Raw genomic sequence first — 15029 nt, forward strand, 5'->3', positions numbered from 1 at the left:
AAATTTCGGATATCAGTTAATCCGATTCAATAATCGGTCGGGTTAACCAAATAACTGAAATTTGTGCCTAATAGTATTAATTTTTATACTAAAATTTATATTTCTAAATTCCTAATTCCCTAAATCCTTAATTCCCTACACATCAACCCATCTCAATTTTATTCACGCCGCCATCCCTATCGGACGCCAAGTCGCCAACAGCATACAACACTCCAGCCGGTCTCCTACTCTCCGCCGCACTGCACCACCCCCAATACCAGCAGCTCCAGCCGATCTCCGTCGCACCGCCGCACAGCACCTGCCGCCCACAACCCAACAGGCATACATATATGTTTGGATTTTTTTGTCGTTATTTTGGGGAAAAAAATGGTGCATTTGTCCATTTCGTTTTCGCTTTTGTTGGAGGATCATTTATTCATATTGAAACTAGCCTAAGTTGTATTAATAGATGGATTTTAAAAAACAATTGTATCAATTGATTGCCTTATTTTTTAGTTTTTTTTTTTCGATTATTTCGAATACCCGAATATTGAACCGAAATAATCGAACCGATTATTGAATAACTAAATATCTACTTCGGTTATTACTGTATTTAGTAGGATTTCGGGTTTGGATAACCAAAAATTTAGGTACGGTTAACGAACCCAAACAGCTCGAGGCCCCTACTCACTATTCATTCATTTTCTTCAAAAAAATGGAAATATAATAACAGTATTTTCTAAAAGAAAAAGAAATTACCTAAAAAAAGGAAAAAGAGCCATACTGGTGTGGCCAATTCATAATTTCCAATTTGCAAGCGCAGTAGGTGGAAGTGCAAAGATCCCACTGCATCTCTCCCTGTTCCACTGCAAGAGATCTACATTCACTCGTTCGAAGGAAACAAAAAGGGTAATTTCTATTTCCTCAATCGTGTTTTCATTTTTTGGGATTGATTCTGAGTGTATTACCTTATTCGAGTTTCTGTGTTGCTTCCTCATTGAATAACAGATTTGCAAATATTTTTGGGTCCTGAATATAATTCAAGGCGTGATTGGTTTGAATTAGAGTGTGAGCTTTTTGTTTAGCAAATACTAGCAAGTACGAGCTGAGAGTTTTGTGGATGCATTTGAGGCTTAGCGGCGCGGCATTATGAGCCCCCGATTCTTTTTTCACTAACTTGTTAATTTGAATAGCCATTGAAAGCTTATGTGTTTCACGTAATAACGTCATTTAGGGATGATAATTCATTCGCATTTTTTTCATAGTTGTTTTGTAATTTGATTTATTGCGTATGAAGATTGTGTGTGTTGATTGGATTTGGCGAAAGATGTTTCAGACTTTCTTAATGATACGACATGCTAAATACTTTACTACACAACTTTTTCTTTTCTTCTTTTGTTGTATATTATTTTGGTGGTGCATGTGCTCAGTCATGATATTCTAAGACAGATACTTTTGATGGAGAGCTTAATGTGTGCTCAGATCAAATTGACTCCAGTTCGCTCTCTCTGTACTTGGAAAAACAACCCAATACATGTTCCTTCATTGGCTCCAAGAGTTACAAGGAGAGTTTTGATTTCTCCAACTGGGGTAATGGGAAGCCCAAAATCATTTAATTCCGTTGCTGCTTCGATTCAGCCATTGGAGGACTCAGCCACGGGTCGTTTTGACAACACATTGCCTTCTAAGGGTACATCTTAACCTGAGTTTTTAGTGATCTTTTATTTTCTTTATGCTCATACGCCTCTACGAATAATCCAATTAGGGCATCAGATAGGTTTCATTCCTAGTGATGTTTTAGTACACAATAATTTGGAACAGAAATTTATGTAATTTTCTTAGGGCCAATGACTGCTTGAAATTTAGCATATTTTTTATGATGGGTAGTGCCTGATAAATGCTGTTATTAATTGCTTCGTTTTATTGTGTAAGAGGTCCTTGATGTGTGGAGAAATGCCAATGCTGTATGCTTTGATGTCGATAGTACTGTGTGTGTGGACGAGGGAATTGATGAGCTGGCAGAGTTTTGTGGAGCTGGAGAGGCTGTTGCAGAATGGACTGCCAGGTTTAGTGGCTTTCTCTTCATTAAATTATCGTTTCGTTGATTTAATTTTGACTAAAAAAGTTGCAAGCCCAACAAAGTAATATGTATATTGTTGGCTCTGATAGGGCAATGGGTGGTTCTGTTCCTTTTGAGCAAGCATTGGCTGCCAGATTATCTCTTTTTAGCCCATCTCAGTCCCAGGTGCAGGAGTTCCTCGAGAAGAGACCTCCAAGGTACAAAACTTTTGTTTTATAGTTCCTAAGCTTTCAATCTCTTGGATTAGTTGCTTTCTTGCATGGCTCTTGGAGCTATTGTGAGAGTTACTGGACTAGAGGTTTTTTAGTAGTTTACATGTTGTACATAAATTTTAATGAAAGTAATGAAATGTGCCGACATTTTTACATTGCACCTTATCTCATGGAGAGTTCTATTAGCGTGTTTGTCTAGATCTAACTCCTCTATGTGTAGTTGAAGTAGTTCTAAGCAGAAGAGTTTTGTTGCTCCTTTGGTATGCAAAATTTGTCTGTCATTGGTTTGTTAGTTATCCCAAGGAAAAGAAAATATTTTCTAGCTTTTTGTTAAATTAGCAGTTTATGTCATGGTGAAATATGTATATTAAACTTGTTTGTCTGTTACGGCTCATTTCATTTGAGATTTGACCAGTGGGATCTAATAAACTATTGTTGTGGTTGGTGATATCCTCTTTATACATTTTTATGTCAACTTGCTTATATGAGTTCATGGTTAAAATTTTAGCGGGTGGAACTTTCTCATTATATTTTGAACTTACAAGTGTTGTAGTAAAAAGTTTAAATATTCAACTCGACTGAAGTGGAGAGCCATAACTGGGTAATATTCTTTCAATTTGGCAAGGGTAATTTGAGGTTTTGTATTTTGAAATTTGAAATATGTTTCCACAACAATGTAAGGTATTATAGTTGGTAACTGGACACTTCCTTTTAACCTTGGCTTCCAAGCATCTTGTCTCCTGATTTTTTTTTTGACTGGTTACTTATTTCGTGATGTTATTTAAGCATATATGCATTTTAAAATAGACTGCACTATTCAGTTTACAGTGTAAGAGAAATTGAGGAATGTGAAGCGATTTATCAGTGTTGTATTTTGTTTTAGAGATATTAGATAAACAGACACCTATGTGTGTATGCCTGCTGTGCTCGAGCAATGCTTGGCATACAGTCTGAACTATCTGATTCCAGATGTATTTATGAGTGAGAGATGATAACGTTAGCTGTTGTTCTGGAGTGATTTAAATTCTGAATTTATACGAGCTGAATAATTTTATAATTTTTATCAGACGTTGTTGTGTGAAAATAAATGCATTTCGCTTTCTTCTGATAAGTGGTTGGCTTGCTTACTTTCCATTATGTAGGCTTTCTCCTGGAATTGATGCACTGGTGAAGAAGTTGCATGAAAAGAACAAGGCTGTCTATCTGGTCTCTGGAGGTTTTCGTCAAATGATAAACGTAAGTTGCTTATTTTAAAAGTAGTAATGATAATCTCTTCTTCACTGCTTGAGCTTTTGTACGTTTCTAAAATATAGTCTATGTAATATTTTTGAAGCCCGTCGCTACACTCCTTGGGATACCACTCGAGAACATATATGCCAATCAACTTCAATTTGGAAGCTCTGGTGAATTCTCGGGTTTTGATCCTAATGAGCCGACTTCAAGAAGTGGAGGGAAGGCCGTTGCTGTTCAGCAGATTAGGAAGGTCAGGCTATATTCATACATTTCCTGGTTTCAATACGTTTTTCTTCTTTCTTCAACCCTCGTCAAAACTTTCCCCTTCTATTTCCAGGCTAAAGGTTTCAAGTCTTTAGTCATGATTGGAGACGGCGCAACTGATCTTGAGGTGAGAAATATTATATTTCTTCATCACACTTCTTTATTTGCTTAAAGTTCTCCGAATATAGTTTGCTCTACATTGCTCAAACAATTCCTTGCTGCATAGGACGTGGGATGATTACGGTTTAATACAAAAATATTGCCCTTGTAATTGTGACGAAAATGTCTGGAACTATACTATACATAATTTTTTTTGAAAACACTATACTATACATAATTAGTAGTATTAAAATACTTGAACTATCACAAAGTTAACAAAAATATCCCAAAATCTAAGTTCCACTCATGAAAAGATTACATGGCTCGTTAGTAATAATTATTTAGCGAACGGCATTGCTTTGATGCTAGCTCATATTTCTGTTAAAGTCCATGTCTGACGAGACGCTTAATTTTCCATGATCAAAAGTTGATTTTTTTGTCATTTTTGTGAGTCCAGGTATTTAATTGTAATTATGTATAGTTGGCAGCCTTAATGTTAAAATATCAATAGTCTGGATATTTAATTGTTACTCCTTCCATCTCTAAAAAATAGTCCTAAAAGAAAACGAGACAGGTTTTAATAAAAATGGTTGATTGTATTGGGAGTAAAGAAATGATCCCACCTAAAGGATAGTGTTTATAAGTATAATGGTAATTAATTCTATTGTGAGCGGATAAAGGGGGCCGCATGTGGTAGAATTAAGGTTGCTAACAAATTAAGTCGCTCATTCAAGCTCGTTTAGTGAAGTTCGATAAATAAACAAATCAAACTTGAGATTGGTAGTATTCTCGTGAATTGGTTCATTAAGTGATCCAACTTGAATATATAGAAATTATTAGTAGGTACAATTTATGTTTATCTACTACAATTATTATATTAAATCTCTAATTAATTTTGTTTGTTACAATAAAATAATTAATACTATGTTTTATTATTTTGGATGATATAATTTATTTTCAAAATAAAATAATCAATATTTTGAATATAAATATAAATTTAGAAAGTTCATATAAGCTCGATTAAGCTCGTGAGCCTCAAAGCATTCGGTAAATAAAGTTCAGGATTCGATTCAATACTAAACAAATCAAACTTGAGCGTAATGTTTTCGGCTCAGCTCAGTTTGATTACATCCCTAGGTAGAATAAGTAAATAAGTTGATATGTTGAGAGTAATATATTGTGGGGTAGTATTTATAAAAGGAAATAGACTATTTTGTGGACGACCGGACGTATCAAAAATCAAAATGACAAAAGATGACTATTTTTCAAGAATGAGAAGTATTATGTATACTGTATAGTTCAAGACAGTTTTGTTAAAAAGTCAATAATTTGGGTATTAAACCGTAATTTTCCCTATTTATGCTGGCAAGCATTTTCCCAACATTTCATGCTTTTGTTCCTCAATGCCAGAAAGAAATGAACAAAAGATGAGTTGCTATACATCATGTATTTTCCCATATTTTTTTCATAAATTCATTTATATCTATTTTTCCTTTATTTTTTTCTTTCTCTAAATCTATTATTTGTGCAACACATCCAATAAAAATTTTCTATAATGTCTTATTTATCTTCTGTAATCGTGACTTCAGGCTCGTAAGCCCGGTGGTGCTGACTTGTTTATATGCTACGCCGGAGTTGTACTTCGAGAGGCTGTTGCAGCTAACGCTGATTGGCTGGTGTTCAATTTCAAAGCCTTGATCAACTCATTGGACTAGGTTGCACCCTTCATTTTCTATTTTCTTTCATCTCATTTTTTCACTTTTCATTATTCTATAATTATTCAGGCAGATATATACTGCTGAGTTTCATTATTGATGGCTTTGGTTTTTGCATAAAGTGTCTTGTGTTTTTAGCTACAATGAAGAAATTTAGGTCCACTTTGGACAAATGTGAGCGATGATGATTCTCTCCCATTTAGATGATTATCTTTTATAGTTTGGGGTTCTGAGTATTTGCTCTTGATCAGTTTATGATTACACATAATCCTGTTGTGAAACAGAAATAATCTTTTATTATTAATAAATAAAGTGTGCCTCAATAATGATTTCAAAATTTTGAATTTGTGGCTTGTATTATGATTTGAGAGTTGGAACTTGGAATACTATAATCAATTTTTAGCATGTATTATTGAGTGTTTATTAGGTAAATGTATTGTGTGAGCTTTATAAGTATTATTTAAAATATTATTTTAGAAATTTTCTCCTTTAAAATTGCAAATTGAATATATTTGAATTGAATTGTAGGAAATTTCATATTGAATGGTATATAATTTCGAATTGGATATTCCATTTGTATAGCTTAGAATACACTTTACAAAATCTAAATAAACATTCAATTCAATTCAAATATTCGGGAATAAGTGTGTAAATTGAGTATTGTTATTTTAAATACTTGAGCAATATAAGTAAAAAAGTTCAAATATTTACATGATGAAATTAAACTTATGATGATATCAAAAAAAATAAAAAATAAAAATAAATAACTTCTGTTCACATAAATTATACGCGAAACATTGAAAGTTAAACTGGATTTTATCAAAATAAGTACACTTTCCCGTGCGATGCACGGGCTCCGATTACACTAAATCATCAATATAACTAAATTAATAGCCGTCATTTAATATAATAATTTTGCTCGTAAAAGTCCAAATCGTATATTATTAAATTGTTATATAAATAAATAAATAATTTGTACACATAATTAAATAAATATATATATAATATTTTAAATTCTAATTTTAAGATATATAACTTATATTTTATTTACAAATTCATATTAAAATTAATACAAATTTCCTCCTCCCTTAATTGCATTAAAAATTACTGTAGTTTAAATAATTATAATTAAAAATAATGTAAACTTTTTTAAAAGGCAAAAAAATGACATATGCTTATGTTTGTCACCAATAAACGAAAATACAATGAAAATAGAGTACGATATTCAACATTATAGATAAATGAGAGCGAACAAAAATTAATTTTAATATTTTAATCGATCATAACTTAATAATCTCAAATTTATTTTTTTATAATTTTTATATAAAATTAAAGATCTTTTCACAATCTTTAATTTAACATCCATTTTGAGTATTATTTTTATAATAGAAATTAATGATTTTTTTAAAGAATTTAAAAAAAAAAGAAGGTAGAAAATTTGGAGAGAAAGTTTATGAGGAGAGAGAAAAATTGGAGGTAACAAATAATGGTGTTATTGATGAGTTATAAGTTTATATGTGCCAAGTAATTTGAATAAATATGACAATATTTATCTTTATATGCATTTAAATTTTAATTTGTGTTGCTTTACAAACAAATATTTTTTTTATCAATCGATTAGTGGAAAAACAGAGGTTGAACATGATATAATGGTGATTCAAATAATATACATGATCTTTTTAAATTTAAATAGACGTGCTACTATAAAATTAAGCAGTTCAATTTTTTATTTATTTTTTTAAATAGGATCAATATTGATTCTCCAATTAATAATTTTTCAATGAGCCATTTTGATGCTTAATATATAGTAAATGTAAATCTAATATAATATTTAATTGAAAATAGTAATAGTAGATATGTTAATATAAATAAATATAAAAACCAATACAAACATAATTAAAGATTTAATAAATTTAAACCATATCTGAAATATATTTTTTAAGATGATATAATTAATTATTCATCTATAAATTTATATTAAATTAATTTAAATTTTACTTTAAAAACAATACTTTTAAATTGAAGAGCTTTGAAATGAGCTAATATGATAAAAAAAAAAAACACTACAAAAATAAAATTAATACTATAAAAGAAAGAATAAAAGATAAATAACGTGACTTCAACATTAAAAAAAGAGAGTGGAGAGTAGGGGTGAGCATTCGGTTATTCGGTCACCGAACCGAACCGAATAATAAAAACCAAACTAAAACCGAATTATATAATTAATATCCAAATCCGAACCGAACATGCTTAAAACCGAACAAAACCGAACCGAAATATTTCGGTTCGGTTTCGGTTAAAACCAAATAACCGAAATAAATACACAATATATTTTTTAAAGTTTAAATAACTAATTAACATTCAATATACAAGATTCGAAATCCTTAAAAAATAATAATCCAAAATTTCAAAACATCTTAACCAAAGATTAAGAGTATAAATTAAGAGTAATTATTGAAAAGTTTTTTTTTTTTAAATTGATCGAGATTAAGAGTAATTATTGACTATTTTATATATTAGTAATAATAATCATTTTAATTTTTAAATAATATATATAAATTATTAAATTATTAAATTAATTATTATTTCGGTTCGGTTTTCGGTTAACCAAATATTTTTCATAAAAACCATAACCGAACCGAAAAATCGAAAATTTCAAAATTCAAAACCAAACCCGAACCGAAAACCAAATTAACCGAACCGAATTAGTATTTCGGTTAGGTTCGATTCGGATTTTCGGATTTAACCGGATTTTGCTCACTCCTAGTGGAGAGTGGAGAGAGGAGAGGAATAAATTAATTTTATGATTTCAAACTATTATAACTTTTTGTGTCAATTTTTTAAAATATAATTTTTACATCAAATTAAAGATATTGTCATGATCTTTAATTTAACATCCATATTGAATATTTTTGACGAATCAAATTTGATGATATTTAGAAAATAATCAAAAGTAAAAAGAGAAGTGAGAAAATTTGGTAAAAATTATATAATCAAGATGGTGAGAGAACATGTGAGATGAGAGACTTAGGAGATAGAAAGTGTGATAAAATGAGTGATAGAAGGAGAGAGAAAATCTAGCGGTAAAAAGTTACCGTTAAAAACTGATGTTTCATATATATATATATATATATATGAGAGAGCTAGAATAAAAACACTCTTAAGTGTATAAAATATAAATGATTTTCAACCCTTAAATCATCAAGATCTACGGTTGATTCGTAACTCTGTTGGATAAATTCGTGGTCCTGAGTTCGAATCCCAGAGGTAACAAAAATTTATTAGCTTCTTCTATCATGTAGGATTTCCGTCATCAGATTTCGAATTTCAAAACGTAAGTATTACAAGTTTGATAAATTGAGTATTTAATAATAATTATTATTATTTTGTATTGGAATGTAATTTAAAAAAATACTCTCTCTTATCAAAGTTTTATTTTGCCCTTTTAATACGTCCACATAAAATATTATCTTTTTTATTTTTAAATATTACTCTACAATACAATTTATTAATGTGAGACTCAAACTAAACTCACCCATAATATATTTTAAAATATTATCCCATAATAATATTTTTAATGTGGACCTACATTTCACTCACAACACATTGATTTTTTTTTTTTTAATTTGTATTGAAAAAGGTGGAAAACATTGATCATGGATGGAAGGAGCAAGAATTGAGATATTGAATTGTATTTATACCCAAAAAATCATGTCAATCAAAAAAGGGAAAAAAAACATACAATGAAATTTAAAAAGGACAAGAAAGAAAACAAAAATTAGAAATGGCGTATTTAATTTATTTATTTATTTGAGCCAAAAATGGCGTATTTTAATTTTTAGCAGTAAGCAACTTGTTAAATAGGCAGCAACCAAATGGTCCAAATCCCATTTCATTTTCCCTTTTATCCAAAACCAAAACCCCTCCCATAAACCCTCACTCAGTTTCCTTCTCCACCCACATTCATGGCCGCCACTACCGCCCGATCGATCTTCACCCTCCGATCAGCCGCCGCCTTTCTCCCCAAACGCCTATATTTTTCCACTGTCTCCGGTCCGCCGCCCCTCCCCGGCTTTGACCGCCTTCGAATTTCCGCTCTCCGCGCAGCTACACCCGCACTATCCCACTCGATTCGCGTGGTTTCTCCCGCCAGAGTCAATACGGTCCGATGCCGAGTTAACCGTTCCGGCTCGTCATACTCGCCTTTGAACTCCGGTTCGAACTTCAACGACCGCCCGCCCACGGAGATGGCGCCGCTCTTCCCCGGCTGCGACTATGAGCACTGGCTTATTGTGATGGATAAGCCCGGTGGTGAAGGGGCCACCAAACAGCAGATGATTGATTGCTACATTCAAACCCTAGCTAAAGTTGTTGGAAGGTTGATTTTGTGATTTCCCCTTTTTAATTGATCTTTTTTTTTTTTCATTTTTCCGCCTTGTGTTGTTTCGAAGCTGTAGTTGTTACTTTTAATGTCTAATGCTCGGTGTTTACTGATTTTGTTGCTTGCAGTGAGGAGGAGGCTAAGAAAAAAATATATAACGTGTCGTGTGAGAGGTACTTTGGGTTTGGATGTGAGATCGACGAGGAAACCTCCAACAAGCTCGAAGGTTGGTGCTTAATTTTCTTGACAAGAAGTTGGTTTATTTATTGCGCATTCAATATCATCTTTATGTTGTTCCTTTTGTGTATGCAGGTTTGCCTGGTGTTCTATTTGTTCTCCCTGACTCTTATGTTGATGCTGAAAACAAGGACTATGGAGGTACATTACATCTGCCAAAATGTTATATTGTTGATAACTCCGGATTTCAATTATTTGTTTTGTGTGTGCTGTTGGAGAAGTCACATGGTTGCTCCTTTAACATCAAATCATGAATCTCTAATTGACACTATTGAATATGTTTTGCTTTGACTTGAAATCAGAAAACTGATTGTCTTAAATATATTAAGTTATGACTTTATATTGGAGGCATTACATGGCATCTGAAGCTTTGGGAAAACCTCTTCGTTTAGGCATGAGTATATTTGATATGTAGCTTTCTCCATGTTTAGAGCCTTTCAGTCAATTCTTTTCCAAGATGAATGGTATTAAAAAATAAGCTGCCACCAAGCAACATATAGTGCCCATATGGACAAATATGCATTACAGTTTCTTTCTTCTGTTCGGCTGTTCCCCACTAGCAAATTGTTTGGTTCCATGCTCTTTGCTAATCAGTTTGATGTTTGCTTCATGCTTTGCTGTTTATTGTTTTCTTATGTCTATTTTCATGCTCTTTTCCCCTTATTTACTTTTGGTGAACTGAATGAACAATTGACCATTTTTAAATAATGTATGGAAAAAGGAGAGAACAAAAGTTTAAACCTTGTCCTACCAGATTTAAAACATGACATGCATTTGACTGCGAAAGATAAGTTGTAACATTTTGGCTCTGTAACCATCCAGTCTTGAATAATTTAGAATCATAACAATGGTGGATTGTGGGTCATGGTGATTTGCCAAAAAAACCCGGTGAGGTTATGGCGGATGGCATGGCAGGTTATGGTGGTTTGCCAAAAATACTGTCATAATCTAGAATCACTGTATTTGGCTAATATTATAGAACTGCAAATGAAACCATCATACAAATCCAACCTTGACTTGAATATATTTTTGTGGATTTGGTTTGACAGCTGAACTATTTGTGAATGGAGAGATAGTTCAACGGTCTCCAGAGAGGCAGAGGAGAGTGGAGCCTGTGCCTCAGAGAGCTCAAGACAGACCAAGGTACAACGATCGAACACGTTACGTCAGGCGTCGTGACAATATGAGGTGAAGAGTGCGTGCCGCTTTGGCATGAGATCGGACCATGCTAGATTTGAATGAAGGCTTTACTAGGCCAATAACTTGTACAGAGTTTCTAATATTAAAATATTCCCGGATTTTATTCATCAGTATAATGGATTTGGAGCTTATTTTTCGTGCTCATTTGAATTTATCCTTGTTGTTTGGCTACTTTGGATTTTATGGAAAAGTGTTGAAAGCTTGGTCCCAACATGTGTGAAGTGGATATATATCCAGTTCTTAAATCTGGGTGTCTTGTGTTGTATGAATGGCTTTTTCAATCACTGATTCGAGCTCATCGCGGTGATGAGATGAACCCTCTTCGTCTGCTGCATCCTCGTTTTCAAGAAGTCGTTGCAGCTTGTGAAGGGCTGCACGAGCCACGTTTGCAGGCCACTCGTCACCACTTGAATCTCTGCCAATTTTCGAGTATATCATCACTCTGACTAACTGAGAGTAATTCTCAGAAATGATGAGCAGAAATTATTCACCTTAGAGTTAGAGGGCTCAGACCAGCTGAAAGGAAGGACGTTTCGATGCAACGTATGATGTCGTCTGAGATGGTTATCGCCTTGTCTGATAGGTATTCACTGCGTCTTGCGGTTTCCACCAGAAACTGAGTGTCCAGAATGAACTGTTGTTTTTTATGAAATAATATTTTTTTTTACTCACATGTATAACTATAAGCAACTAATTACAAGAAACCAAGAAAAGATATACACATACCTGCATGAACTTTGTGCGATTAGCAACAAAATTCTCTGTTATTGCCCATATTTCAGATTTAGTGGAGATCCACTCAAACGTTGCATCCATCATCTCCAAGAACAGACTCATCAACCATCTCGTGTCGATGCAGTCGTCATCAGCAAGCTTCTCTAGTTTCTTTAGCTCCAAATACAACTCCTGTTCGTGTGGAATTTCATCAGATCATGTATCTGAGAAGAATAAGGCTAATCAAAGATAAATAAACATACCAGGTAGGGAACAGATGGAGTCAGATCAAAATATCTACAACTATTCTGCCTGCTAAGCCGAATCTCCGGACTGGATTCATGGCCAGCATTTGGTGAGAAGATATTGGATATGAAGTGATCGAGAAAGCAGGATCTGAGTCGACTGTAAATGTCTTGAACGAGCGTTGCATAACTATCCATCTCAAAATCCAAGTGGTGGATGCCATCAAAGAGGTTTCTGATAATGCTCGAGGAGAATTGCACCAATGTTGATAGATTGGCTAGAATGAAAACTCCCTGAGTTGGAGTTTCTGGCAACTTGATCTTGAACCCTTCTTTCTCCATAGCATCTGTGTCAGCAGTGATGGCACTTTCCAGTATGACAACATAAGCTGTGAAGAAGTCTATGATTCCTTTCAGAACCGAGCCCTCCATTTGAAACGTGATCAAGGGTGAAATCTCCTCTGCAACAGACTGGAACAATGTCACAAACTTCCTGCCGCTGTTGGTGAGAAAGAAGCATTCCGGTTGTTGATCAATGATCGCGGTATTCCTTCCTGTCAAGATTCCAGATACGTAGTATCTGTCTAAAACCCAAGTCTCAGTTGAGGTAACCATAATCATAACTCTACTCAAATGGTTTATATGGAGCTGCAGGACCCCCTCTATGCAGGGACGAACAAGCTCCATCAGAGAATGCTGCACGTGGATTCTCTGAGTCTCCAACAACGAGCAATACGACATCACAATCTGCAAAGCAGCAACGGCTGTGGACAGCCTACCACTTATGTCAGAGATGGACTCAATGTACTTGATGAAACAAGCAGCAAACACTCCCGTCTCTTCTGCTGCCCACCGAGTTAGTTCAGAAGAGTAAGGGTAAGTTCCTCCATTCAACGCGAGATAACTCCTCACAGCTTGAGAGATCATTGAACACACACATTTAGCCACTTGTTGAATGTACAACACATTTGGAAATCCCTTTGAAGATTGCAGATTACATATGCCAGAAGCAATCCTTGAGTGATAGTACTGAAGCACCAGCTGGTTTGCAAGATGATTTTCTCCGAGTTGGCACAATCCGAGCAGTGCCTTCTGCAGCTCCGCTGCAGACACCCGTGGATGTTTAGCTACCAACATTAGCCGGTCAGTGAGGATAGCCCGTTTTCCAGAAATAATCGACTTATAAGACATCATTTGATCCGGAGAATATTCATCTGGGCGCAGATACAGAACATACTCGCCCTCCATTTCAAGCAGAGCCAGGGCATCATCTAGCCTTTGCTCGGAGATGAGGGAATCCAAGATGTCCGACACATTCTCTGCATGTACATCCAATAAAGATGGAGACGACGTTTCAACAGGTAGAGTTTCTTGAAGCATGGATCCTATAGTCTCCTCAGACACAAGAGTTGAATAGATTTTATCACTAACATCTTTAACAAGCCTCTTTTGCAATGAAGCCTGGTATTTCAATCCCAATAATTCAGTTTGCAAGACTTCTATGTCTTTCATTATCCTGCATTGCAAAGAACTACTCAGTTCTAGTTCACCACTAATTAAGATAATGGTAATTAAAATGTTGCAAATTCAACTTTTAAATTTGTAGCAAGTTATACCACCTTAAATTCATCTAAATGACAGGATGAATTTAGTCCGCGTGTAGATGAGTCGTGCCACATCAATTTGAGTAGCAATTATCTCTAACTGGTTCATAAACAGAATCGTGGAACATAGTTGGAAAAAGATAATAGAAAGATGAAGTGCGGCTTACACAAGAAAGGCAGAGTAATTTGAAAAGATACTCTTCTGAAAATCCTCATCTGATTCTTGCTTAAGCTCGAGGAGCTCAGAACACAGATGTCGGACACCCTACCATACAAAGAAAAGGCTCAAAAAATTGAATAAAAATTATTGAAATAATTAGTACTTAAAGAAACGTTTTTGAGAGAGGACCTTAGCAGTCATGGACTGAAGCTGAGGTTCGTCATCGCCGTCGGAAGGAAGGGATGAGGAATCGGCGGTGGTGTGGCCCTCCGAGGAGGAATCGTCGGCTATGTCTTGCCTGTGATCTCTGAACCGAAATCTTGGCGTGGACGTTGAGTCCATTGGCGTGATCAATTATAATGCTATTGTTAAGGAAAATTGTGGTTTGGAGAAGAAAAGCATATACTTGATTTGTTGGTAGAACCTGGCTGTCTGTTTCTGCCGCCATTGCCATTGGCATTGTTGATTGGGAAAAGCTTTGGTTTGTTCGTTAAAAGACAATTGCAGGCCAATGAGAGAGAGCGTGTGTGCCGGCTTTGTCTTGTAGTGGTAGCTGCTATATATGAGAAGTGCAAGTGTGGAACCAAATCCCATCTCATTATGATTGGGATATTTTTCTTTAATACACGAGTTTTCAAAATTGTGTACTAAAAATATTCACTTTATTTTGTTACACTCCATATTCATTTTGATTTTTTGATATTTATCTATTGAAAAAGATGAATTAATTGTGAAAAGTTATCATGAGTACCATCATTATCTTCTTTCATCGTATAACATACCGACGTCATACGTGTAAGTGTGAATATAAAATTTCCGCCCCTAAATTTTTCGCTTATGAAGTTTCTGGTTATAAAGTAATTGCATGCGGGAGAATGATTTGAAAGTTTCCTCTTATGAAGTTTC

The 15029-nt window shown here is 34.3% G+C and overlaps 3 protein-coding genes across 5 annotated transcripts; 2 read left to right on the forward strand and 1 right to left on the reverse strand.

Annotated features, from left to right (window-relative positions):
• The first annotated feature begins 159 nt into the window (after positions 1-159).
• LOC131014267 (phosphoserine phosphatase, chloroplastic) lies at positions 160-5801 on the forward strand. Its single transcript, XM_057942184.1, has 9 exons — positions 160-319; positions 803-888; positions 1429-1669; positions 1912-2044; positions 2149-2256; positions 3414-3507; positions 3605-3754; positions 3842-3895; positions 5457-5801. Exons 3-9 carry the CDS (start codon positions 1438-1440, stop codon positions 5580-5582), a joined length of 897 nt encoding a protein of 298 aa, XP_057798167.1. The 5' UTR covers positions 160-319; positions 803-888; positions 1429-1437; the 3' UTR covers positions 5583-5801.
• Positions 5802-9192: 3391 nt separating this feature from the next.
• On the forward strand, positions 9193-11611 carry LOC131014269 (multiple organellar RNA editing factor 2, chloroplastic-like). Its single transcript, XM_057942189.1, has 4 exons — positions 9193-9960; positions 10092-10189; positions 10276-10341; positions 11250-11611. The coding sequence occupies exons 1-4, from the start codon at positions 9548-9550 to the stop codon at positions 11390-11392; spliced, it is 720 nt and encodes a 239-aa protein (XP_057798172.1). The 5' UTR covers positions 9193-9547; the 3' UTR covers positions 11393-11611.
• A 29-nt stretch (positions 11612-11640) lies between these two features.
• LOC131014268 (exocyst complex component EXO84B-like) lies at positions 11641-14700 on the reverse strand. 3 transcript variants are annotated; one of them, XM_057942186.1, is made up of 6 exons: positions 14313-14700; positions 14131-14228; positions 12378-13875; positions 12127-12306; positions 11892-12016; positions 11641-11815 (listed from the first exon to the last, which is right to left on the reverse strand). In XM_057942186.1, exons 1-6 carry the CDS (start codon positions 14463-14465, stop codon positions 11641-11643), a joined length of 2229 nt encoding a protein of 742 aa, XP_057798169.1. In that variant the 5' UTR covers positions 14466-14700. The 3 variants fall into 3 exon arrangements, with proteins under 3 accessions (XP_057798169.1, XP_057798168.1, XP_057798170.1); XM_057942185.1 differs by having other exon boundaries at positions 11892-12034; XM_057942187.1 differs by having other exon boundaries at positions 11892-12034; positions 13979-14228; positions 14313-14356.
• Between the last annotated feature and the right edge of the window lie 329 nt (positions 14701-15029).

The sequence above is a fragment of the Salvia miltiorrhiza genome, chromosome 3 (genome assembly GCF_028751815.1).
Source record: "Salvia miltiorrhiza cultivar Shanhuang (shh) chromosome 3, IMPLAD_Smil_shh, whole genome shotgun sequence".
Lineage (NCBI taxonomy): Eukaryota > Viridiplantae > Streptophyta > Magnoliopsida > Lamiales > Lamiaceae > Salvia > Salvia miltiorrhiza.

Coding starts and splice junctions, on each gene's coding strand:
- LOC131014267 (XM_057942184.1), top strand. CDS start 1,438: ATGGAGAGCTTAATGTGTGCTCAGATCAAATTGACTCCAGTTCGCTCT. Junction 2,257..3,413: donor CTCGAGAAGAGACCTCCAAG/GTACAAAACTTT, acceptor TCCATTATGTAG/GCTTTCTCCTGGAATTGATG. Junction 3,755..3,841: donor CTGTTCAGCAGATTAGGAAG/GTCAGGCTATAT, acceptor TTCTATTTCCAG/GCTAAAGGTTTCAAGTCTTT.
- LOC131014268 (XM_057942185.1), bottom strand. CDS start 14,465: ATGGACTCAACGTCCACGCCAAGATTTCGGTTCAGAGATCACAGGCAA. Junction 13,876..14,130: donor AATTACTCTGCCTTTCTTGT/GTAAGCCGCACT, acceptor TTTGCAATGCAG/GATAATGAAAGACATAGAAG. Junction 11,816..11,891: donor CTGAGCCCTCTAACTCTAAG/GTGAATAATTTC, acceptor GAAAATTGGCAG/AGATTCAAGTGGTGACGAGT.
- LOC131014269 (XM_057942189.1), top strand. CDS start 9,548: ATGGCCGCCACTACCGCCCGATCGATCTTCACCCTCCGATCAGCCGCC. Junction 9,961..10,091: donor CTAGCTAAAGTTGTTGGAAG/GTTGATTTTGTG, acceptor TGTTGCTTGCAG/TGAGGAGGAGGCTAAGAAAA. Junction 10,190..10,275: donor AACCTCCAACAAGCTCGAAG/GTTGGTGCTTAA, acceptor TTGTGTATGCAG/GTTTGCCTGGTGTTCTATTT.